At 41.9% G+C, this 27533-nt stretch overlaps 1 protein-coding gene across 1 annotated transcript in view; it reads right to left on the bottom strand.

Moving 5' to 3' along the window:
- Positions 1 to 27533, bottom strand: part of LRIG1 (leucine rich repeats and immunoglobulin like domains 1) — a 149295-nt gene that overhangs the window by 17454 nt on the left and 104308 nt on the right. Inside the window, exons 4-10 of the mRNA XM_082265954.1 lie at positions 24437 to 24574; positions 22855 to 22998; positions 20035 to 20178; positions 17892 to 18035; positions 12580 to 12723; positions 6115 to 6195; positions 2856 to 2927 (exon numbers count right to left, since the gene is read on the bottom strand). Coding sequence (XP_082122080.1) covers positions 2856 to 2927; positions 6115 to 6195; positions 12580 to 12723; positions 17892 to 18035; positions 20035 to 20178; positions 22855 to 22998; positions 24437 to 24574 — 867 coding nt within the window. The remainder of the gene's footprint in view (positions 1 to 2855; positions 2928 to 6114; positions 6196 to 12579; positions 12724 to 17891; positions 18036 to 20034; positions 20179 to 22854; positions 22999 to 24436; positions 24575 to 27533) is intronic.

Below are 27533 nucleotides of genomic sequence, written 5' to 3' on the forward strand. Positions count from 1 at the left end.
AGTTTCATAAGGAAACATGCACAGCTAAGGCTGTCAATCACCTGCTATGTGCTGTAGGGGAAGCGGGACCATCCCTGGATTGCCGGAGTGTCGGCATCAGAAGGGACTCATGCAGATAACAGAGGAGAGAGCAGGCAGAAATCACATTAGGTGCTTTGGGTTGAGGCAAGTACACACTATAGAAGGATTTGCTTTGTTAATTTTTCATTTCAGAGGTTTACAACCCCTTTAAATATATTCTAACTCACTGACCCAAAACAGGTATAGAGAACAGAAGAAACGTGGCCTTATCCAAATGCATGCCTAGTGGTTAGCACTTCTGCCTTGCAGCACTTGGTTGCTCAGGTTGAATCTTGACCAGGAGTTTGCATGTTCTCCCTGTGTTGTGTAGGTCTTCTTCAAGGACTTCTGATTTCCTTCCTAAAACATGCTGGTATTCACATATATTTATTTGGATCTTGTCCTAAATTAGCCATAGTATGTGTGTGTGCATATATGAAATAGGAACCTCAAAAGGAGTTGCATTCTGTGCATTAAGATTAAAAGCCTTCTGTGTGCAGCAGCCTCCCTAGCACCCCCTAATACTTACCTGAGCCCCATCTCTGTCCAGCGATGTCTGCATGTCCCTCGGCGGTCCGGGACTCTCCCTCCTGATTGGCCAAGACACAGCCGCGGCGCCATTGGCTCCTGTGGCTGTCAATCAAAGTCAGTTAGCCAATCAGGGGAGAGAGGGGGAGGGGCCGAACTGCAGCTCCGTGTCTGTATGGACACATGGAGCTGCAGCTCAGCTCGGGTGCCCCCATAGCAAGCAGTTTGCTGTAGGGTCACTCGACAGGAGGGAGGGGCCAGGAGCAGTGAAAAGGGACCCGAGAAGAGGAGAATCCGGGCTGCTCTGTGCAAAACCAACTGCACAAAGGAAGTAAGTATAACATGTTTATTTATTTATTTATTTTTAAGCAATCACTTTAAGCTGGCCATACACTAATAGATTTTCATGCAAAATTTGCATAAAAAATTCTCAGTGCCAATGCCCGCATCCTCCACCAAAAAAAAAAAAAATTCTCAGAGCATTTGATGATTTGACAAATGTTTGAAATTGCTTTAAAATTCCGTTTGCTTTTAACATTCGATTTTAGAGTGACTGGACATTTCCGAATGAAAACTACATGCATTGTTAGAAACTGGCTCATTCTGGAAAAACTTTCCATCCTGCTCCTGTGAATTTTGTCATAACTATTGTCGAAAACCAATGTCGATTTTATCCCCCTAATGATTAGAGAGCCAAGCGAACTTTCTTAAAGCTAAAAATTTCACACAAAAATCTACTAGTGTTTGACTGGCTTCAGACTGTAAGCTCCTTGAGGTCAGGGACTGATGTGAATGTTTAGCATGTAAAGCTCTGCATAAATTGTTTGCTCTATATAAATGCCTGCAATAATAGAGTATGAATGTAGAAGAGTCAGTATGACAGCCAGGCAGCTGGAATTTTCAGGAATGGTCATAAGAAGACCCCTACGTATGTACCTTATAGACAGGATTCCTTTAATAAATAGATCCTTCATTGTTTATAGGACTGGATCTACTCGTGCTCAGCATTTCACGGCGAAGCAGTACTGAACCAGAACAAAAAAGAAGGTTCATCTCCCATGAGCCAACAGGGATTCTCCTCCAAGCACATCTCACATCAATCATGATGATGGCTCCAGTGTTCATTTTGGCAGTAAATTTCAATTTAGTCTTAGGACTAAAATGGCATTTTAATTTTAGTCCCATTTTAGTCTTCTGTAAGTGTTTTAGTTTTAGTCGTATTTAGTCGACTAAAACTCCAGTACATTTTAGTCGACTAAAACTCCAGTACATTTTAGTCGACTAAAACTCCAGTACATTTTAGTCGACTAAAACTCCAGTACATTTTAGTAGACTAAAACTCATTTTAGTCGACTAAAACTCATTTTAGTCATCTATAATCAAATGGGTGTAGTTCAATTGTAATTTGTAATGCATTATTTAAGCATTTCTCTACAATTTCCAAACTCATTATATACTACTGCTGGTCCTGGAGTGAAAAATCGAATATGTTATTATTAATGGTATTAAGCTTTGAGCATGCACCAGTGTTAATTTTGGCAGCAAATTTCGATTTAGTTTTAGGTATAGTCCTTTGACTAAAATACCATTTTAGTTTTAGTCGTATTTTAGTCTTAAGACTAAAATGCCATTTTAGTTTTAGTCGTATTTTAGTCATCTGAATTGTTTTAGTTTTAGTCGTATTTTAGTCGACTAAAATTGTGTTAATTTAGTCGACGAAAACGTTTTAGTCGACGAAATGAACACTGGATGGCTCAAAGCAGGCACATATAGCCCAATCCTCCGCAGCTCCCAAAAAAACCCAAATTATTCTGAGTATCTTGTTTAGCATATCCACTTATTTGCATAACTTTAAACTGATTTAAAGTTGTCAACAGATCCTATCTGGAGATCGGCCAACTGGAAAATAAAGAAACAAAACTTTGTTCACACCAGAGTCCTCCCCTACCAATTCTGCGAGCGTCTACAGACAAGGACTCCTTGGGAGAAGCAGTAAAACCGGAGAGAATTTGTCAGCCGGCCTCTGTTCTCATAGCCGACACAAAATAAAAATGCACCCAAATCTGCCATATGTTCTGCAACTCCTTTTCCTGGCACAACGAGAGGCCAAAGTTGAAGCTGACTTATAATGAGAAGGAAGCAGCTGGGCTGCTCAAATGGACGGCCTTCTCATCTTACAAAGACGCTATTAAATTGCTTGCAGACCTCTCAAGCAGCTACTTTTGGCAGCCCGCTATAAAACCTGCAAAGCATGATGGGATACTCACAGGTGCTCCAGAGCCCCCAAGCCTGAGAACGCGTTTCTGGCCACCGACTTGATCTTGTTTCCAAACAGAGAACTGCAGTTTCCAAACATCAAGGGTCAGACAAACAAAAGGGGGTAAAGAGGAAGGGAAAGAAAAGAGAAAAAAAAAAGCGGCATTAGTTGGTGTGAGACAGATTGAGTGTCCGGTTTACAACGTTTTAAACGTGAAGTACACAGATTAGGTCTTTTCTCTCTTTCTCTGCCTGAAATGAGATCTCTTTATCTTTAAGGCAATTGAACAGCGATGACAAAACCAAATCGCCGGTAATCTCTCCTGAAAAGAAAGCAGCCATTGAGTGCCCTTGTTCTAGGACAGCCTTGTTGCTAGTTTACTATGCATTTATTAATTTCCTGCACCTGATGCTGCATCCTTTGGGAAATTACATTATTTAACGTTAAAGTTCTATTTGCTTATGTTGCACCTGTTTTGCCTTTACTGGTTCCTTCTCTACCCCCATGAATGTGCTAATAAAATGCATTATATACCCTCTTGTAGACCCAGTGATGCAACGACTGGATCTCTGTGCTCCTCTATGCAATGCAGGCAGATCATAGCTGCTGGGAAGAACCAGCAGGGTGCTGTATATAGCTTCCTAAAAACATCACAGCACCCTGACTCAGTACTCCTCAATAGCCATAAGCCCTGACACAAGCAGCAGGCTGGCTCTTGGGAGGAGTTATGACAATATTAAAAATGCTTTGATGGGTGGGTATTAGTCGAGAGGATTGGAAAATCCAAAGCAGACTGCATTTTACATGCAGACCACCCTAAGTAACTCACATGCGATGCTGAGCTTTTCATTGATTGGATTAAAAGAACTGAAATCCAATGAATAAAAGGAGCAGACTATGGACAGTAATGTTGGAAGGTTAGATCAAGGTGTACTCAACCTGTGCGCAACCTGTGGCCCTTCAACTGTTGCAGAACTACAAGTCTCATCATGCCTCTGCCTTTAGGAGTCATGCTTGTAACTATCAGCGGCTTGCAATGCCTCATGGGACTTGTAGTTCCACAACAGCTGGAAAGCCACGGATTGAGCATCCATGGGTTAGATGATGCTAGACCTCCTCTAGGCAGGAAATGAGGCAGGCTCTATCTGACTTACTGCAACTTCGAATGCACGCTGTAAAAAGCTTACAATGTGCACAGAAATAGTAAGCAATTTTAGTACTGAAGAAGAGCCTATACAACTGTGCAAGACTGAAAGCTGGAGTTCAGCTTTAGGGTCAGGGCAGCCATCAGAAACTTTGGTGCCCCTCACACAGCTTTAGGCCTGGGCCCCTCCGGGCCTGACAACCAATATTCCCCAGGGCCCGCCCTCTGGCCATTTCGCCGAATCTCCCCACTGGACATCCCACAAGTCCTTTAGTGCACGCAATTTTATTTTAACACTTACAACCTAATTTATGAAAATGAATCCAATCCAGCAAAGATACAGCCCCAAATATAAAGCAAAGAGACATCCCAATCCAGCAAAGAGATGTCCTCATATATTCAGCAAAGAGACATCCCTTCTGCTGCATCGGCTTACTCTGCAGTTGGTCTGCTTTAGCAACTGCTAGTTACTACAACAACTCAATCTCGTTGGTTGGGGCCTGGGTCACTGGGCCCCTCTGAATCTCTGGGCCCCCTACATGTGTATGGGCTGTCCCTCCCTGATGGCAGCTCTGTTTAGGGTATAACTAAAGCCAAAATATTTTAAATTTTGGATAATGGATATAACCCCTATCAGGTTTTTTGCCACTTGTGTCCAACTGGAGAGATTTAGCTTCACTTCCTGTTTTATACTTACAACATGAAGAGATAAGAAATCTATTAAAAGTGAGGGAAATGCCTTTTTGGACAGTTGTCACTGGACCAAGTTTCCTCTTTATTCCTGTCCTAGTGACAACGGAAAATTTGGGATTTTTCCATCACCTTTAGTTGCAATAAAAATCTGGAAAGGGTTCAAATCCTCCACCAGTCTATTCAAAAACAAAAGACTTTGAGCCGATTCACACTGGGGCGACACTACTTCTTACTACTTCGGGGGCGACTTGTGCATTACAATACACCACGACTTCAGAGCGACTTGCAGGGACTTCACATAATGGAAGTCTATGCAAGTCACTCCGAGGTCGCCCCGAAGTAGTACAGGACCCTTTTTCTAAGTCGGAGCGACTTGTGTCGCTCTTATTAGAATGGGTCCTGTAGAGGTCAATGGACTGCGAGGGAGCGTGACTTGTCAGGCTGAAAAGTCGCCTGACAAGTCGCGCTAGTGTGGACCGGCTCTTTGACTTTAGATATTCTATAAGTAAACTTTCAGAAAATGTTGAAAGTAAAGGAAAGTATACTCCTATAAACGCTCTTGAAGTATCCATTATGGTTATTTAGAGATGCCATATTGGACAAGTTTGGTGTGGATAAACTCAAGAGACCTACACAGAGCCCTGACCTCATGAATTAGAACATCCATTGCCAACCAGATCTTCTCATCTAACATCGACAATTCACCACACAGATGCTCGGTTGGCTGATCTCTAGTTTCCCCAAGAAACGAAATTTTGAGCAAAGCCTTCCCAGAAGAGTAAAGGCTGTTAGAACCACAACGAGGGAGGTCAACTTCATATTAATGCCCATGGTATTGGAATTTGATGTCCAACAAGCTCATATAGGCGTGATGGTCAGGTGTCCACAGATTTGGCCAAGCCCAAACTACACCAACCCCATTAGCAGTCCCGAGACTGGAAAGTCTCTATATGCCTTGGTCTGTACCAATAGCTCCTGCATAAAACAAATTGCCGTCACACCCATGCACTGCTTACTAAAAGTCGATATACGCGACCTGATTTTTAACCATTCAGGCAGCTACTTCTGAAACTAACAAAATGTTTACTGAGCAAGTTTTCTTCTTATTTTGGGAGCTCTCTTTGAACATCGTAGAAGGAAAACAAAAATAAAAGCTTATAAAGTTTTTAGAACTGAACAAACATAAACTGACTTCATCTATAAACCTGAAATAATAATATAAAAAATAATGGCTATGTAAATGAGGACCACCGGCTCTGTAGCCCTAATTATTACTCGTACAAAAAAACCATCATTCCTGCGCTGGGAGGATAGAGATTGTGTGAAAGGACATCCTTATTGGTGCTGGAAGAATAAAAAGTTGTACAGGGAGGAGGGGGGAGACCTGCCACTATGAGGAACAGAGAAGGAGCTGAGGAGGTGAAGTACTCACAGCTTGTTCAGGCTCTCCAAGCCTATAAAGGCCCCATTGGTATCTTCTATTGTGCCCGAGATCTCGTTATGGTCCAGTTCCCTGGAGAGGAAACAAAAGACAACATTACAATCACTTTCTCAGGCCTGGCTCCTTCATTTTATGTATAAGGAGAAGGTGTGGGTGGGGATCACAAAGAGGAGATTTCTGGGAAGTTCAGTACTGTGTGGAAGAAAGAAAGAAGCCCCACAGGGATTTTTTAGGCATAGGCCAACCAGAAAAAGAGTATTTGAGAAAGCAGAAAGTATAAAGGTTATCAACAATTTTTATTCAAAAATCCAACATGAGTAAAATGGTGAATCGTATCACCAAATTGTGATGTATAAAAGCAAAAAATAGTAGAGGCACAATACCAAATATCTTAATAACAGGATATGCTCATAGTCTGGAACATAGGGTTGGTCTCATGCAGTGGTTCACAAAGACATCCCGACATGTTTCGAAATCTAGAATGATTTCTTCTTCAGGGGTAGATCAGAGCACAATCTATTTTTCTACAAATATAATATACACATATGGTTTATGGAAAAAAAAATATATACACATATGGTGTCTACGGGCATATATGGGAGCAGTCTGCCAATACATATATATATATATATCTGTATACATCATAGTGTGTCGAGACCAATCTCTTCCTTCAACAAGCATACTTGGTACATTTGTCTACTGGCAAGGTTATAAACTTATACATCACACTCTTTTTGCCCTTGGATTCATAGCTTCCTGCTCTTTGTTTTAGAATTTGTCTCTTTTGTATTCTATAATCTGGCCACTAGATGCCCCTGTCGGTAGGTCTATTCTGCTCCCCAGCACGTGCAGGCCCCGTCACGCCACCCAGGCGCATGGGGCCTGCAGCTATTGGGCCATGTGATGCGCATCACCAGCCGGCATCATTTCCAGGCACCGGCTTGCTTTGACTCTTAACTTTCTGTTTGGAGCGCGGCCCTCTCACACGTGTCCTTGACGTCTGGCCTCACTGTGCAGCACATTCACGGTGATGCCAGATGCCATTGAGGCCGGTGGATCGCATAGGAGCCATGGAGATGTGGAGATTTCTCCACAAGCCGAGTCCATGTGGAGAGAGCATATTGATTATATTGATTGGGCCTGGTTTTTGAGCAGTGGAGACACTACACAGGTGCGGCTCTTTTACAATCTGATTAAGGGCCCTCAGCACATAAATAGGGACTCTTTTTTTCCCCCACACTGATGGGTAGTGCTTTGCCGTTCCTCTGATGGATCTGGTGCTATATGATTGCTGGTTCGGCCATACAGTATATGTAAGTCTCTTTAATGATGGATTATACTTTATATGGGTTTTTACATACAGCTTCTACCACAATGCTATACACATATATATATCCCCCCCCCTTTTTTTTTCTTCTTCAGAATGGCTCTTTCCTTGTGGTGATCCTCATGAGCAGTTTTTCCCATGCATGCTAACAGGACCATAGGCAAATATCCATCTTTTTATGCCTATTTTACATCTGCCAAATAATGCTTTGTGCACTTTAAATTCTTGGACCATCTTTGCCCCCTTTTTAGAAAGAGCAGATGCAGAAGCTTTGGGCTACCACCTCTATCCATGTGTTGTCCAATTCACACACACTGCGAGTATGGCAGACTGCCTTTATGTCTTCCCGTATATAGATGGATGTTCTTTGTCTATGTATTTTATTCCTGTACAATACTAATATGTGTATATTATATTTGTAGAAAAATAGATTGTGCTCTGATCTTCCCCTGAAGAAGAAATAATTCTAGATTTCGAAACATGTCGGGATGTCTTTGTGAACCACGACTTAGCTTGGCCTCCCACTGGCATGAGACCAACCCTATGTTCCAGACTATGAGCATATCCTGTTATTAAAATGTTTGGTATCGTGTCTTTACTATTTTTTGCTTTTATACATCACAATTTGGTGATATGATTCACCATTTTACTCATGTTGGATTTTTGAATAAAAATTGTTGATCTTATATACTTCTACTTTCTCCATTACTCTTTTTTTGGATGGCCTATGCCTAAAAATCCCTGTGGGGGCTCCTTCTTTCTTTGTTGTACTATTTTTGGGATGTGGCAATGTGCCTCCAATAGCCAACTACACCAACCTATTTGAATTGTTTCAGTACTGCGCGGAAGTGGAATCCTTCAGCCTTGTCTACATTCTTCATTAGGGGCCTTCTTTATTATGACCAAAGGCACTTTGTGCGTTTTGCATGTGATCAAACAGGTAAGAAACCTCCTTTTGATAAGGGAATGGGAATACTTAAAGTGTATTTGAAGTCTAAACCTAAGTACAAACATTTTATTTATACTGCAGCTTTCCAGTGCTCTGATATGGTGGCTATTTTTGTATTCTTTTTTTCTTTATTTTCCTCCTTTTTATTTAAGCAATTGCCAAGGTCACTTTAAAAACCCCTTTAGGAAAAGTCTGAAGAGAGTGGCAGTGACCAAAGATCCAAGAGTCCAATACGCTTTAATGGAGGTGTAAATTCATAACTGCTATTGCGGAGAGTGGCCTTAGCCGAGCCACTGTGCTCTATATGAATTTGATTGATTTTCTTCAACCATGGATTACTAAAAAGTCAAATGCAACACCTCTAATATACATATTCTAGTTTTTAAGACTTCTGCCATATTTTTTTTTTTTGCGTTTTTTTTTTTCTGGAAGACATAGCGGACAGTACGACGAAAGCTCTCCAGCTGTCATCAGAACAGGTGTCCCTACTGAAAGAATTTCCTTCTATTCCTGTTCGGAGAACAACAAAAAAAATCTGGATTTCCCATCACTTTCTGTGCTGTTGGCAATGGTCACCAGGACTTACGGAGGATGTATTTACTTCAGTTAAACCTAGCCCTTATTTTTAAACTAAACCCTAAACCAGCCTTTCTCCGCCTTTTCAACACAGAGGAACTCTTGAAATCATTTTTGGTGCCAGGGAAAACCTAATAAAAATGACTATATCTACAACTTATGATACAATAGTAAGATGATCAGTGGGAAGAATGTTCCATATACCCATGGTCATTGGGAAGAATTCCCTTCTTACAGATAGCTAAAAAAAACAATGGTGTCAGTGGGAACTTATCTGAGAGGCAGAAATTGCTCAAGGAACTCCTAGCAATCTCTGGAGGAACCCTAGGCTTCCATGGAACCCTGGTTGAGAAACCTTGCCCTAAGCCTTGACCTAACACCTAAACCAAACTCAGCTCCTATACATAAACCTTAACCTAATCCCCAAAACTAACCTTATGTGAAATCTGAAATATCACAGCAATAAGCAACACAACTGTAGTAATAAAAGCAGTGAATGCACAATCACAATGAAAATGTATTGCAATTCGATTTTGGTGCCCAGCGACCTGCAACAGCGGATAAGTACAGCAATAGCATCACCACCGGTAACTTCCATACTAAAGAACAAATGCTAATTTTTTGCACATTTACAAAGGGCAGCCTTCAAATATCCAGGAATTGCACCCCAAAATGTTCAGTTAAGCATAATACAGGTCCTTGGAATTCCTTCTCAATGTAGTGATGGAATGCTATGTCATTTCTATCCTAATTCCAGTACGATACACACAGCTCTCCACCTAGCAATGATGTAGAATTGTTTCTTTTGGGCCCAGTCCACCCTGCCATTGGACATTTGAATCCATATTGTTGAGGGGACAATAAAAGGCTACAGCCCCATCGTTCACTCTATTCAGGCCTGTCCCTCTCCCATGCCAAGTTCCTATTCTTTCTGGCCGGCTGCATCTGAATAGCAATAGCCCTGTTAATCATAGGATGGTCGGGTCTTCCACTGTGACCTCTGTATGAATGGGCCTGTAATTCAGCAGTTTCACACCAAGTGAAGATCCTCAAACAATAGCCTGCAATTAAAGCATGCTTGGGTCCTTTTCACCAGATGCATGGGCCTGTGTTCGCCCCCACTTATTAAATTAGAGCTCTACCCCACTCCCTGTCCTCCCCCCCTGCTAAATGGAGCTCTGCCTGAATATAAAAGGACCATGAAACTGAATTTAGGAGTTGGTTTGTCCAGTTTTTTTTTTTTTTGCACGAAATTGTATAACGAGAATTGTACAAAGCCTAAAGGAGACTTAAGTCCCAAAAGCTTGCATCTGTAATACCTTGGATCATGCTTTTTGAGGTTTTTTTTTTGCCCCTTTTAGATCAATTGTGTGTGTGTATATATATATATATATATATATATATATATATATATATATATATATATATATATAATGTGTGTGTGTTTATTTTCTCTATTGGTTGAACTAGGTGGACCTGTGTTTTATCCCCCCTTCCATTATTGTTGTGGTGAAAACCTAAGATTTTGGATTTTCTTTTACTTTCATTCTCAATAATAATGGTAAACAGAAGTAATAGAGAAAGTCAGTTTCCCCAACGGGAACATAGACATCAAAGGAAGACAGACAGTTGTTTTAATCCCTCCCTACCCACCAAAAAAAATAGAAAAAAGGTTTGCCTTTATTAATACTTTATCTCATTTTTGTATAGAATGGGTACTTAAAAACATAATAAAAAACACAATAAATATACCCTTTTTACTTTAGGTAGCCAACCCTCCTCCTCTGTAAAGAATAGCACCCAGTGGTGGCAAAAACACAAAAATAGCCCAGTTATCAGGTTCAGTAAATCCCGTGATTAGAAGCCCAATCAGCCTCACTGATACAAAATTTCTACCATAGGGATCTAAGTAGCTCTGCCATTAGAAACTATTTTAAGTCGGAGTTCTTCCTTAACACTTTTTGAGTGAGAGGGATTCTGAATGAAATACAGGCACCAACAGCTGGCATTAAGAGACGAGCTCGGTGGTGCCAAATTCCGAGGTTTGAGAAATCCCAAGAGAGATAAGGACTCTCAGTCGGTGTGAAAATCAGAAAAGGAGCAGGAAACCCAGGAATCATTCTCAACACTTCATTAATATGAAACCAGAAAGAATTGAAGAATTTAAGATTCCAGGGAAAGTGTCGGCTTTGGTCAGCTGTACCTAGAGTGCAACTATTACGCATTTGTATACGGTATATAGTTACTGAGTGGAGGAGATACAAGTACCTGTGTTTCAGCCAATCAGATTCCACCTGTCATTTTCCTTGTGTAATGGTGGCCAGGCACACGTCAATAAATGATCAATTTATTCTCTGATTAATCTCTTCCCAATAGGAACAGTCGACCTATAGTCGACAATCCATCTGATCGATAGCTCTCACAAGGATTTTAAGCAATAGTTAAGGTACAAACGTAATTTACTGATCACATCTCGGTTTCCACCATGTAATCTCATAATCTGATCGATCGATAATAAAAACAACTGATTATTGAATTTCCACCCTGGCCATTTGACTCAGATTAAACAAATCCACTCAAAATAAATCAGAAAGGGAAGTTATGGTTATTTGATTGCTTGCAGATTCATCATTTTGATTGAATCAAACATTGATCAGATAATAAAATCTAAGGCAGCCCATAGATGAATTGAAATAGGTGGGGGAATCTTCCTGCTGCGCCTTTCTATTCTAACAGCGGGGAGACATCCCCACCGTCAGAGTACACTGATTGAGCGGCAAAAATATGACAGGAGGGTTGTACAGAAGTCGATTGGTAGACGAGGCAAGACAAGAACAACCCTGCCCATATATGGATTAAAATTTGCCCGCTCCCTGCTGGACAAAATTTTTTTTTGAGAATTTTTTTTTTTATTGGTTGTTAAGAATTAAAAGTGAACTAGCCGAATTTTGATCCGTATCTAGCTGGCATGTATGGCCACCACAGCATTGACTACAAGTGCTGAAATCTTATTGGTTATTGCAGGCAACACTAAAGGGAAAATTCCATTTTAACCCTACTTTACAAAATCACTTTTATTGTAATTTAGGATAATTTTGAAAAAAACTGAATTTTTGTAAAATCTTACCGTAAAATTCCTTTCTCTGAGTCCTCCGACAGTCGCCGCCCCCGCCCCCTCTTTTGGGATTTTTTCTAGTACACCTACTGCTATTCTACCAAACTGAGTTGGGAGGGATCACTGCAGGGGGGTATTGACCAGTGGGACAGCCCCCATGGGTGTGTCTATGCTAAATGCTTTTGTTCTTTTAACTAAGTCTTATGCCTAGCTACTCCTGCGGAGCGGAAGTCAATACCCAATAGTGATGACTTATGAGGGGCAGCGACTGTCGGAGGACATAAGAGAAAGGTCCTTTTTTTCTGCATCTTGATACAAAATCCAACAGTGCATTCCTTCACAACTGTCAAGAGTACACAGACTCAATGACAGTCAATAGACAAGCCATGCTATAGCAGAAATGGAAATGGTGTTCTCGTGATTTCTAAATTTTTATATTATTTAACAAGTGCAGAGGCCAAAAACATAAATATGCTCAATTATACTCACAATATCCGCAGTTTTTGCAATCCTTTAAATGCTCCTTCAGCTATGAGATTGATGTAGTTATGGCTGAGACGCAGGACAGTCAGAGATCCCAGATCGGCCAGGCTCCCTTCCTCCAATCGTGTGAGGTTATTGTGAGACAGGGCTCTACAGAGACAGAGACCAAACAATAGGTTAGCTCAATGGTCAGAAGGCTGAACGGACAATCAGTTGATGGAGAGCAATATTTAACTTGCTGCGTAATATATAACATGTAACATGCTTTAATGCCCACACACCGCACACATATGCATCACTGGAGGGCCAATGTTTCTGTGCTGAAAGAGCACTTACTGCTCACTTACAGCACAGAGACCAAGCTGCCAGACACCTCTCAGACCCTACTAATAATTGGTAGTCAGCGGGACCACCTCTTAATCATGTGCCCTATGTGACAACCAATCACAGCATCCCCACATGACCACCTATCCCTCAGGCATTTAACATTTTTTAAAGGCACACCAGGGCAGGTGGGCTGGATGGCGTTACAGCCCATTCAGACTGGCGCGACAGGATTTTGTGGGGCGACCTGTGACGGACTTCATATAGTTGAAGTCACTGCAAGTCGCCTCCAGGTCGCCCCAAAGTAGTACAGGACCCTTTTTCTAAGTTGGAGCGACTTGTGTCGCTCCTATTAGAACGGGTCCTGTACTATTCAATGGCGAGCGAGCGACCGACCGCGACTTGTCAGGCGACCAAGTCGCCTGACAAGTCGCGCTAGTGTGAATGGACCCTTAAAGTGCATGTAAACCCCAACAATTAACGTCTTTTATTAGGTTCCTTTTGGTCTGTTAAATATACCATTGAAGGCGCTTTGTTATGTTTGTTTGGCAAATGCAATAAATAGCTGTTGTCAAAAATCAGAGCAGTTGTGTTTGCTCTTTCTGTGATATCTCAAGGAGTGTACTTAGCCCTTCCAGGTTGTATCTTGAGATTACAGAATTATTAAAGCGAAACACTACCCAAAAGGGAAAAGTTCCACTTTAAGGACTCGTCCCCTCGCTCCTCTTGCACAATTTGCACTTTTGAGGGGGGGTACCTGATTATGACATGTACCTGCTCCCACTTCCGTTCCGAGCTATGCGGCACTCAGCAAAATAAGTTCTCCTCCCCCCTGCAGTCTTCTGGGACACTGACAGGTCCCAGAAGACTGCATCCACCAGTCAGGATACACAGCATGACTCGAGCATGCGCAGTGGTCACCCTGCTGTGAATCTGAAGCTGTCACAGCCGGGTGGCCATAGTGAAGATGCCGGTGCCGCAGAGGGAGGACAGAGGTTAAAGACAGCTTGGGTGAGCTCACCGTTGGACCATGGGACAGGTGAGTGGCTGTTTTTTAAAAGTCAGCAGTTACACTTTTTTTAGCTGCTGACTTTTATTTTTTTGGTAGGTGGCTGGAGCTCCTCTTTAAGGTCTATTGTTGGTGAGATTGAGGAGTTTAGCAAAAGCCAACTGGGCAGGGCTGACACCAGTCTACAAAAAAGATGTGTGTTAATGGCCCCCAACAGAATTCGGGAATAAATGCATTTCTGGCAGATTGACAATTATATTTTTGGACTTGCTGGGTATCTTATAGGGATAAAACATGGGAAATTTGCATGTGTATTTGTTTTTCTGCCCTTACGTACACACTTTACAAACCTTTAGCAAAAAATGATATATACAATATATATATAAATATATATATATATATATATATATATATATATATATATATATATATATATATATATACACACACACACATACTATATATATATATATATATATATATATATATATATATATATATATAAACACACACATGCAGTATATATATATATATATATATATATATATATATATACACACACACACACATACATTCAGTACATATAATCTTTTGCTAAAGGTTTGTGTGTGTGTATATATATATATATACACACACACACATATATATATATATATATATATATATATATATATATATATACACACACACACACATACAGTATATATATATATATATATATACACACACATACATTCAGTATATATAATCTTTTGCTAAAGGTTTGTGTGTGTGTGTATATATACTGTGTATATATATATATATATATATATATTCTGCTAAGATTAATGATGTGACACTTTTTCAAAACGCTAACTCGCAAACTGGCATGCAGCCAAAATAGCGTCTACACTTGCTATTAAGGAACTCACCCCAGAGATAAACGCATTTCTGAGAAAGTAACCCAAGATTCCATAAAAACAAGAAAAAGTTCACTTTGATACAACGCAGGCAGAACATCTGCCACCAGTAGAAACAGACGATCATTTTTCTGCTTTTATTTCCCATCACTTTAACGCGGCGGCAAAAACTACGCAGAGCTACTTGCCATTAAGAGCTGTAATTGATGGTATAGATTGGGGCGCGTCGTTGTAAACCGTGTCGAGCATGGTGTGAGTTTTCCTGAGTCAATAAATTATTTTGTGTGGGGAGCCATTTGCTAAAGTTACACCCTTCACATCCATGCAAGCGGAGGATAAATATTATTATTTTGTGGTTTACCTAAACGACCTTCTGACCGAGTAACGTTAACAGAGCGGGGAAGTATTAACGGGAAACGATCGTTAAAAACACAATACCGCTGTATAAGACTGGATTAAGAGAAATATTTTATGTGCATTAGTACTCAAGGCGGGGGGATTAGTGCGCTGGCCCCCGTGTAACCAGACCCTTTAAAAGCATCGCTATATATTTCAGTCTTTCTTCAGGTCTAGCATTTAAAAGGAATTTATATTGTTTTTCGTTTTTTTTAGATAAAATAAATATGAATGTGGCAGGTTAATGTGAAAAACGTGTTAATTATTATTATTATACAGGATTTATATAGTGCCGATAGTTTGTGTGCTAAAAAAAAACCTCAGGCCTATTCAGTGACAAACTGCAAAATGTTAAAGCAGTTTTAACATGCTGCTGCACAGTTTGCGTGCCGCTATACGGTCACATGGTGCGGTGCTTGCTATATTAGCCAATCACACTACACTAGAACATTGCACCAGGGTTAACAAAAGCTTAAAACTGAACTTTACTCTCTCAGTCAACATTGACTATTTTTATTCCATATGCTGCTAGCATTAGTAAATAGATAGGAAGGTGTATTATATTTACTTGTTTTACATTTTTTTTTCTACATTTCTTCAGTTACTTCCTGGTTTCCAGGTCTAGATAAATGATGTCACGTGTCCCAAGTCTTCAGGAGGGGAGGAGGGGTTTTCTCAGCTAAGCACGCCTTACTGTCTGGATGCATAAGCTAAGGGTAGATGGATTCCAGGAAGTAAATGCTACATAATTCATCTGCCCTTACTTAAGCTGGCCACTGCTAAAAGTGCAAGCCAGGTGATGTTCAAAGTGATTTCCCAGCAAAATAAAGCATGGAGACATGGATGGATGATTTTTACATTGGAGTGTTCAGATGCAAAGTTCTACTTTACATTTAGTTTACTATAGCAAACAATCCCCAAGTTTTTTTTAACCTATTTTGCATCTCAGTGCGGCTGATCTCCCCTAAACCTCCCCCAGCCACTTTCTGTCTAGATGCACTCACTGTAGCATTGACTGCATAACATTGTTCTGGACTGGCTTCCTGACAACGGTGAACTACATCTATGCAATGTGTGTCAGCATAGCTGTCTGTAATTTACACATGGGGTGCATATCACAGGGTGACAACGCAGGAGCACAACTGAGAGACAGAAACACAGTGTTGTCACCCTATAACAGGAGGTATTTAAAGGCATAGTCCATTAAAATAAAAATAAATAAAAATAATGATAATAATAATAATGATGAATGTATTGTATCCATATTTAACCCCTTGGCACCAGCTGCACGCAAATATGCCAACTCTTGGCGCCTGGGCCTTAGCGCTGAGAGGCCGCATATTTGTGTGGACTGAGGTAAATAGCACTGTGCTGAGAGCAAACTTCCAGCACAGTGACTGGCGTCTAACTGAAAGCTACCGATCACTGTATGTGATCAGGAGTTTTCAGATCACGTGACAGCCAATCATGGCAGTCATGTGATCTTAAACCACGCCCCATCTCCTGGGATTTTAAACCTCTTAAAGAGCCAGGAGGCGTCGGCATAAAGAGGTTAAAACTATTACATTTTTTTTTTTTTTTTTGTAAAAATATGCTTTTTTTATTATTTTAATTCTTTTTTCCTTTTAGCCTGCAAAGCTTGCATCTGTGATCTGCGCATTGCGGGAGCTATGCCCAGGTTCATAAAGGCTCTTTCCCCAGCCCCATACCTTGGTACAAATATTTGGTTATGGAGCAGGAGGAAGGAAACAATGGACTACAAGTGTGGTGACATCACTGTGCTTGTGTTCCACAGGTTCTCAACTAGAGAGAATATTGAACATCTTCTGAACTCATCTCTAGTCTAGCTGTAGGCCAGATCATTCCTGCCCTGCAGCTGACACAAAGGTGAGCTGCGGGACAATAATTAGAGCTAATTGGATTAAAAATAGCCCAAATTTAAAGTTCATCTAGAGATGAGTTCATAGGATGCCCAGACTCATCGATAGTGGAAAACCACTCCGCTCCCCTTTCCAAGCACGACAATGATGGGCTGTTCTGCATTTCAGCCACGCCAGAGTTGTCACAGGCCTGATTTCTCCATATAATCCTGAAGAAGGCACAGAAATGTCTCATTTGCCTATATATTCCTACGAAGAATCCACATCAGCTAAGAGGAAAGACTACAAGCACTGAACCTATTCTCTCTGGAGAAGAGACGATTGAGGGGGGATATGATATCAATGTACAAATACTGTACTGGCGACCCTAGCATAAGGAACAAACTATTCAGAGAGAGGAGATACAATAAGGCACGTGGCCACTCACTAAAACTTGAGGAAAGGCGGTTTAACCTTAAAGTGCGTAAGGGGTTCTTCACTGTAAGGACGGTAAGGATGTGGAATTCTCTTCCACAAGCAGTCGTATCAGCAGGGAGCATTGATAGTTTCAAAAAACTATTAGATGGACACCTTAAAGACCACAACATACAGGGGTATACAATGTATGGTTAAAAGCAAGCACACACACACATCATAGGTTGAACTGGATGGACGGATGTCTTTTTCAACCTCACTAACTATGTAACATTCTGAACTGGAGCCACAGACAGTACTAAAGATCTGGGATAGGACAGGGGGCCCAGCACTACTCTTCCCAAAAAGGATTTGGCAGCTTTGCCGGAGCTCCCCTTTAATGCAGGTAGTACTTACAGCTCTTGAAGTTTTTGGCAGAAGCTCCATCCACCTGAGCTGATCTTTGAGATGGAGTTGTTGCTGAGGTAAAGCTGCTGCAGGGACCGCAGTCCATACAGAGAGCCGCTGTTTACTTCTGTCAAGCTGTTATATTCCAGATGTCTGCAGAGACAGGCAGCAGGAGGGAGAAAGAAAGACGGATCTATAGGTTAAAATGTGGCCTTCAGCTGCAGTATATACATCTATCATACAAATATTCACTGCAGATAAAAACAACAGTGTCACTGTTTACCTAACATTTACTCAGCTGGGGAAGTTCAGCAAAAGGAATAGAGACCCGTACCTTGACCTGTACGATGTGCTCAGCAGAGCAAAATATACCCAAAATGCATCAACATGACAGGAAGATTAAAACTGAGCTATAGCAAAATTAGCACCCCCATTCCACCACTTATATTAATAAAAAAAACATTCTGTAGGGCAGTGGTGCTCAACCACTTAGCCAGTAGGCCTCCCTCCTCTTGGGCCTCAAGCTAGCTGCAGATTCCATAACCTTCCACAGCATCTCTTAGCTCCAAAAGTGCCACCCAAACCCCCAGATGCCCACAGTGCCCTTCAACTTCTCATAGTGCCCCCGGCCCCCCCCCTTAAAGCCCTCAGATAACCAAAGTGCAGGTCAACCTCCCATAGTGCCCCCTAGCCGCTGAGCCTGTAGTACCCCCAATAGTGTTCCATATTGCCCCTGCAAACCCCAGCCTCCAGAAGAGACCCCCATCCCTTCCTGAGACCCCATTTCCCACTGTTGCACTTAGCTTTCTCCAGAAACCTTATCTCATACAGGGGAGCAGAGTATCCCAACCCCCCTCCAGAACGGTCATCCCCCCACAGTGACACCCAGCTTCATCCAGAGCTTTCCAGAAGATCCCCAGGCGGGAGCACGTCTGCTCCTAACCCCTATGGAGGGAACTCACAGCCAATACAACAGCAGTTAAGAGAAGCTTCCATTAGGGTATGCCTGGGCAGCCCCTTTCACAAACTTTAAAAGATAGTTCCTCAAGGCAACATGCTGGAGGAAACATAAATCACTGACCATGTGCCAGGGGGGGGGGGCTATCTTTTAAAGAGCTAGAGGCAATGTGTTTCTGGTCTCAGTGGAAGGGCGTAGAAGGTTTTGGGCCCTGGTCTCAAGCACTGAGGGCCACAACTGTAGTGCCTGTTCTGCCTAAAAGGCTGCCCCAAAATCCCTCTCTCATGATGATTAGATTCTTAGGCATTGATCAAAAGTTCTCAACTGAAAGGAAATGTAGAAGTTTATGAGTGTCAGTAGCTGGTGGCCCTGCCCAAACATCGGTCCCTTCACCCAAGATCATGTTAACAGCAGCTAGGCATTTGGTCACATAATCATCAATAGATCCCAGAGCGGAATGTGCTGATCCATTAAAATAGCTGTTACTATTGTGTGTCAAGCTGCATTTTATTAATTGTATGAAGCCTGAAGAAAGACCTAAAGCCTCGTACACACGCAACGATTGTTGGCCGACCGATCGGCCGTCTTCTGTCCAGTGTTGTTGTGTTGGTTGAAATGTGCCTAGACTGCACACAAATTTTCTCGGCCAACAAAAACCAACTTCAGAAGTGATGTCATGTGCTGGTTTACTTTCCGTGTGTTTTTTCTTCTCTGAGCATGCCCAGTCTTGCTCATCTGATTTTTGTCTGCCGAAATCTGTACTGACTGACGGAAAATCGGCCGTTCTGTTGACGGCCAACAAGAATTTTATAGCATGCACACCAGATTTTGTTCGGCCGAAAAGTCGCAGTCGGTTGTCGGAAGCTTCATACTAACAAGCCGAAAATCGGCTGATCGGACGTTGGCCGAAAATTCACGGCCACCAATCGTTGCGTGTGTACAAGGCATAAGATCCTGAAAGCTTTCCTCTTTAATAACCTAAGTCAGCCAAAAAAGGTATTACCTACTAAACAAATGTTCAGTGTAGATCAATCTCTAACACAGAACAAGACTACTACTGTTGAAAAGATTTTTTTTCCATCAGTGACTCTCACACCAACTTTAAAAACTGCAGGTAAAAGCAAAGAAAAATCAAATAACTTGAGTGCGTACTTGAAGCGTTGGTTATATAGATAGTCAGATGTCAATACTTACAAGACCTGCATCCTTGCCAGGCCCCAGAAGGCCCCATCCGTCAGTTTACTGATGTTGTTCCTCTGCAGCTTTAAAACCTCCAAGTTGTCCAACCCCTGGAACGTGAGTCCCTCAATTAGGCGAATCCGATTTCGATTCAACTCCCTACAAAACAGAGAGATGTCATGGAAGGCTGTTACAATGTAACCTGCTCGTTGCTAGTTGGCCCACGCTGTGCAATAGACACAAGAGGCCACAGAGTGAAGGATAAAGGATAGCATATTGTATCGCTCAACTCTGTAATCTTTCCACCCCATCTACACCTCCACTGGGAAATGAAGACCTGCTAAGACGAGAGACCTTTCAGAGACGCACAGGAGAGATCTAAATGCCTGTATTATTCTCCGTCTGGTCTGTTTAAACTCATAGAAAAACGATCCTTACTAGAAAAAGAACTCCTGCCGCACTCTGTCCAAACTATATTTTCCAGCCGCTTATCGCTGTTAATTAGAGACAATCTGTATTTGGAGCTCCAACTATGAAAAGCACCTCTCTCATCTGACTCCTCCTCCCTCCCTCTTAAGCAATTTTTTTTTTTTCAACAACAAAAAGTTAATATTTTTGCCATCCCCACCTAGGCAAGGATGGCGTATTCTGTGTGTTACCCTGCACAAGCACAGACATGCAGCGGGTCTAAAGGATTCAGAGAGGTTCACCTGTGTTTCTGCACACATGCAGTATTGTATTGGAACACCCCCACGCATTGAGCAGACATTAGACCTGCTGCGTGTCTGTGCATTTGTAGGGGATTTCACTCGATTTCTCGCATGCACAGACACACCATAGGTCTCTATCAGCTCCACTAGACCCATGGCATGTCTGAATATGCGCAATACCTATCCAAGATGGTGGTGCAGAAGCAGAGCTCCAAGGAAGAACTTTAGGATGGAACAGGACAGCACTAGACTCCATTGACTAGTAATTATTTTTTTTCAATTACATACAGGGACAATTGCAAAGGAATAGAAACAAAATGTAAGCTGGGAAGAGTGGAGTTCCTCTTTAAGTGCCATACCAGTAGGCCAAGTGTTGCTTTCCCACAGCCTGGCCAAAAAAACTGGATTTTTGACTTACCGTAAAATCCTTTTCTCTTAAGTTCATTGACGGACGCAGTTCTCTCTGATTCATATCAGTAGTAAGGAGTAAGGACCTAGTTCCTTGCTTGGATCTCTGGTCTTGGCATAAAAGTATTTTTCTGCCCTGTCCTCTTAAGATCCGGTAAAGTTCATATTTCCATCGCACACCTTCCTGGATATAGGCACATATGTTGTGGGTGCTAAAGCGATCACCAGCTGGACACTGGATCTATCACAGGTACATACATATTCGCCAGCACACCATGGATAGTGCAAAAGCAGTCCAAAAACGTTTTATTGCAGGGAGGATCACATCAAAAACAGTGCAACGTTTGGGAGTCACGCAGGACCCCTTCGTCAGGTATGTGATCACATGCCTGACGAAGGGGCCCTGCGTCACTCCGAAACGTTGCACTGTTTTTGATGTGATCCTCTCTGCAATAAAAAGTTTTTGGACTGTTTTTGCAAGATCCATGGTGTGCTGGCAAATATGTACAGTGGGGATCGAAAGTTTGGGCACCCCAGGTAAAAATTTGTATTAATGTGCATAAAGAAGCCAAGGAAAGATGGAATCTCCAAAAGGCATCAAATTACAGATTAGACATTCTTATAATATGTCAACAAAAGTTAGATCCCCACTGTATGTACCTCTTAAGATCTCCGGACGCACCATATGTTGAGTGTGCCCCCCTAAAAGCTCAGCCGCTGCGGAATAGAGAGTACAAGCGGACTTGAAAGCGGGGGAGCACTTGCTCATGTAATGATGGGGGTGCACCCAATGCACATTGCAGCCCAGATCCTAAGCAGGATGGGTGAAACACCCACTAAGGTAGTTTTTAGCCAGGCTGTGAAGAAGCAATGCTTGGCCTATACAGTATGTATAGCATTTAAAGTACGCTCCAAATTTGTAAGCTGCACAATGTTTTTTTTTTGGTTCATTTTTTTTTTAATCTACCAGGGCCTCTTGACTGCATAGTATATTTTAGAACAAAGGTGAACTAACCCTTTATGTGTAGATTTGCATGGTAATTTTACCGCTACCTAGTTCAACACACTGGTGATCAATGTGTGAAAACAGGCAGACATTTGCAGATTGGTGGCAGACATTAGCATACCAGAAAGTGGCACAGCCTTCACAAACATTCAGCAGTAAATGGTAGACTATGAACCATTAATGATCTGCACACATGTGCACGGTGTGGCATTTGCAAATAGAGCACAAGTGCGATCATAATTGGTGCCAGGTTTTTTTTCCTATAAGATTGCAGCCATTGGCTATCTACAGGCAAAACTTCATGAACAAAACCAAAAAAAGAGACCCGTTACCTTATGACTTTCCCCTGTAAGAACTCATGTGTGGTCTGAAAAATGATCCAATCTTTAAATTTCAACCCAAAAGTCTGATTAAACTACCGACCATCATCTCTAAGGCTATTTAATGCTTACAGGTCCCTGAACGCTTGAAAGTCTAACTAGTTCTAACTTTATAGGGTAAAGCAGACTTCTAATCTCTACACAGACCATTTATCTGAGGGATCTAATATAGGTTTTATTAGGTGTTATTTTTGCATTAATGAATCCAGGGCATTGGTGAAACTGGCAAAGCAGGCTTGCTACTCCCAGGAGGTGCTGTATCTGCTGGGGGGGAGGGGGGGGGGGGAGACTCGCATTTCTCTTTAATTAAGCTCCCCGCTCTCATACTTACAGTTGGGTTAGTGAGAAGAGCCTGAATGCTTTGACAGGAAGATGGGAGATTCTGTTTTTGCTCAGACGGAGGGTAAGCAGAGACCGTGACAGGTTGTCAAATGATCCAGCCTCTAGACTGCTTAGCTTGTTGCTCCCCAGGTTGCTGTACAAAAGACAACCAAGCAAAAGAAAAAAGTTAAATGTCAACTATTTCATTTCAGGACGGGTTACATATTTTAGGAGGAGTGTGATTTTTATTGCAGAAAAATGTTGCTTTACATTAAAATGTATATTACTTAACTACAATCATGGTGAACCCTTAAAGCAGACCTTTACCCTCCAAACAGAGAAATGCATGGTGCATACGGTACAGCATGTCTACCCATTAATGTCCTAAAAGTCATTTGTAGTCAAACCATTTTAGGTGAACTTACATTCTTTATCTACATCCTGTGATTTAGTCCCAAGTCTTACAGTGCACCCTGGGAAGGCTACATCACTAGTACTTTCCAGTGAAATCTTGCCTAATCTTGTGCATGCGCAGTATGAGATAATATCGAGCAACAATTGTACTCTTGTACAGTGTATGTACCGAGTGAGATCTGGCACATGCGGTGTACATGATCTGAGGTGGCTATAGGGTAACAAGTTGCCCTATTCCACATATGGAGCAACATCATTATTGGGTCGGCACAGAACAAGGAAAAAGCTGGCCAGCAATGATGTCTTCTTAAGAAAATGGATGAACAGGGTACAAGGAGGCGGTAAAGCGGTGCCACACAGTAATGGAGGAAGCAATCGGTTATCTTTAAATGTGCTTATATATTTTCAGTGCGATAATGATGTTATTCTCAAATAAAGGAGGATTGGAGTCCACTGTCTCTTTACAGCAGGGCTGGAATTTAGGAGGAAGAAGCAGTAGAAGGAGCCAATCAGGTGATGTGCTTACCCATCACTGTGCTGCTTCTCCTTTCACTGTCAGTCTCAGGTTCAGGATGACCTGGGCTTATTGGAAATGGGTTCAATGATGCCGGGCATCAGTCTGAGGAAATCTAGTGCCAAAAAAATGACTGTGGGGAAGAGTTTGGAATAGAAGCTGAAAAACGTATGCCCCGTTTCCACTGAGCTTTCTGGTACGGTTCGGTTCCGTACGGTACGCTGTTTATGCCGTTTCCATTGTGAATGGTACCCTAATTCCGAACCGTACCGTACCACTTTTTTGGGACCCTTTCGTTGGGGTACCAAGCATATTAGAACCGTACCAACAGGGTGGAGCTACACTCTGCAGAACTTTGATTGGTTGACAGAGAATCGTCTATCACAGCTTTCCTGCTACACCACGCCTATAATGAAAGGATACTATTGGCAGTGGAAACGTTCTGAACCGTACCGTACTGAACCGAACCGTACCGTACCACTCAGTGGAAACGAGGTCTCTTTTATTAGGCTATTCATTTTAGTCTTTGTATTTTTGGCGGACGTTCTGGTTTAAGGTTGGTTCTAATAAAACTTTTTAGCAAAGCCAACTATATAGAGAGGACATCAGCACCCTGTTCAATTAAAACAATGGTCACATTTCTGGCCCAGATCAAGTTACTTACAGGTCTTTAATTCGAAGCTGTAAAGGAAAAGAACCTCTACGAATTTCGGTGATTTCATTAGAACTCAAATCCAAAGTCTCCAGCGCCGTGTATGGTACCAGCTCTGTGGCTTCGATGCTGCGAATCCTATTGTGGTGCCTGCAAATAAAAAAAAGACATGCCTTATCACGAGGTTTTCAGCACAATGTTTCCAGCCAGGAATTCTATATGAAAGATAAAGCTTCAAAAAATACAAAAAAACAAAACCATGGAAGAACAACCTCTTTATCTCACAATGCTCTTACCTCTCCAGGACGACAGCAAAATCCTAATTCAGACATCATCCAAAGTCAATATCAAATTCCTGGACATAGACGCTGGTTCAGAGATGACACAACCACCTAAACTCTGGTGACTGTGCAGTTCTTGGCAGTTTTCATAAATGTCTGATACAGATTAGCCCCTGGTTCAACCTCTCACTAGTGACTGGCTACAAAGTTACAATGAGAACAACCAGTGGCAATTTTGGCTCGGAGTAAAATGGTCCTCCCTCTAAACGCGCAAGCCACATCAGGTTTTGAGGACGCCATCACGCTATCCAGCAGTAGAGAAGTGTCCTGGAAGCGAGCGGTGCCCATTTCCTAAATGCTTGTTCATATGCTACGTTTGTGAGTATATTGTACGCTACCCTTCTTTGATTTTGATAAACTTTTAAGTGGTAATGCACAAGGTCTGTGCGCCCTTCTCTTGCTGTTTTCTTGTAGTGCCTTTTGGATACCCTTGGTCCTTAGGGGGGCAGCAAGACCACTTCATTTGTGTCATAAAACCACCTAGAACATTCACCTTCCCACATACCACTCGAGCGCAGGAGAGATATTGTTGTTTTTTTACAAAGTTACAATGCACAGCCTGAGCATTGGGGGAGAGGAGACTGGGGAAATACATTCTCCTGCTTACAAAAGACTGATGGCATCATCTTAGTCTAGGCAAAGTTATTGACTGGAGCTCAGGAACAGTTTAAAAATAAAAGGTAAGTTTTTTTGTAAAGAAAAGTATATATATATATATATATATATATATATATATATATAAACTGTTGCTGTATTTCATTGCATGTTGGAAATGTATTCATACAGACTTACAAAGATACCGAAAGCTCCACTTTAAACACTTAGCAGTGCTGATTCACCACTGTATGTTGCTCAGCACGGCTGGATATTGAGCGAATGGCAATGCTACTAAGGCATACAATGAAAGGAGCAGTGTCCTCCTACAAGCGAAACAGAACCAGCAATTAGGTCATTCATTTGGCTACCACAACTTGGAAGGTAAAGGGCCGTACACACTTGACGAAAACCGGACGAAATATCCTCCCATTTTTCTCTGTCTTCTCAGCGTTCATTATCGTTTTTAGTCGACAGTGCATAAATGTTCACGAAATCTCTCGTCCGATTTTTCTTTTTTTTGGCACATTTGTTCCTAGACTTCCGGGCAGATCATGCGCGGTCTTTCGTATCCGATTTTTCACGGACGTACTGAATACACATTAAACAAAAATCGGTCGTCTGGGGACGGACGAAAAAAATTTTGGCGTTTGTCCGTCTGTTTTTTTTCGTTGAAAATGTCGGCATCGGCTGCTGAAAGTTGTGTACACACTAGGCGAAAATCGGACGATTTTACCTCGGATGGGAATTTTCGGCAGATTTTCTACTAGTGTGTACCCCACTTAAGTAAGACAAACGTTACATTTAACTTTAGCTGCTTACATGGTTCATCCAAATTTTATCTTTTTAACCAGATGGACATTGGTCCTAAATAAAAAAACAAAGCCCAAAGCATATTTCTCCATTCTCCAACCTGCTGCCGATCCCAGAAATAGTTCATGCTTCATGGACTCAGACAATATGCATTTGGCAGGACTATGCCACCAGGGAGAACTGGAGGTCTGCTCAGTTTAGGAACAGCTGACATTCTGGACTTTGTTCATCCAGAAGGCCACGGACATATTAATATCGACATTAAAAAAAAAAAGTAAGTGTCTTCTTCATAAAGCTGCTGAGTCAGAACTTCCCGAGGGAAGCTGGATGGATTCTCAGGCCGCTGCAGATGTTGTGTTTGTTCAGGTGGGAATTTGATCCAAAAACAAGGACAGGCCTCTGGCTGCATTTGTGAGCCCAGGAGGCCAGAGGCAGCAACATGGAAAGCTCTGCTACTAAAGCTAAGCTTTGACCATAGATGGAAGTACATTCACTCCCTTCCAGTAGAGTTAATAAATAAGGAGGTTGAGGTTTTTTTTCCCATTTATGACCTTATTCTTTTTTTTAGTTTCCTAAGGGCTATAATTATACATATCCTGCATTAAAATTAAAAAACAGAAGACCTTAAAGAAAATCTATCTAAGGCTACCACTGACTGACTTCCAGTCATCCTACTGGTCCAAGGTAAGGACATCATTGTGCGTGACGCTGTGAGACGAGCTCTACCCTGGAACCAGCCTAATTTCTGAGAGACAAACAAAACAGGAGCCACCAGTGATGGATGGAAGCCTTGGCAGTTGCTTTGAAAGATTTCCTTTAGAGCCCGACTCCATGACACCCTGTACACACAGTACATGCTTGGTGTCATTCAACTCACAAGATTGAGGACATTGACTGGCAGAAAGAGATTACTATGGGAGGAAGAACCAGAGAGGAGATGAGTTTTCAGGCCTGTGCTTATTTTTTTTCTTCCTGGAGAAAGAATTTAGCCCAGAGCTGGACTTTACACTAGTAAGCCATTTTACTATAGGAAACTAAGCCTGCAGCTATGTTCCAGCTGTCTAATATCTTTTTGGCAATTACAAAAAGTCCTTTTACGCCCCGTTTTGTACTAAAAAATGGTTTAAATGAAACTCTAAATGAAAATTAGGCCTGCTGTTATAGATAAGGCACCCTTAGGCCACTGCACCCCACACCAATACACCTTGGGAGATCCAATGCAATTGTAAATCTTGTTATGCACTCTCAGAAGTTGGAAGGCACTATGTGAGGTCAAGCAGGTGACCGGGCAGCACCAGTCAGACATCAAGTGTCCACTGATCCAAACACTCAAACTGAACTGTCAGACCCTGAAAAAAGTG

The sequence above is a fragment of the Pelophylax lessonae genome, assembly GCF_965119305.1.
Source record: "Pelophylax lessonae genome assembly, chromosome: 8".
Taxonomy (NCBI): Eukaryota; Metazoa; Chordata; class Amphibia; order Anura; family Ranidae; genus Pelophylax; species Pelophylax lessonae.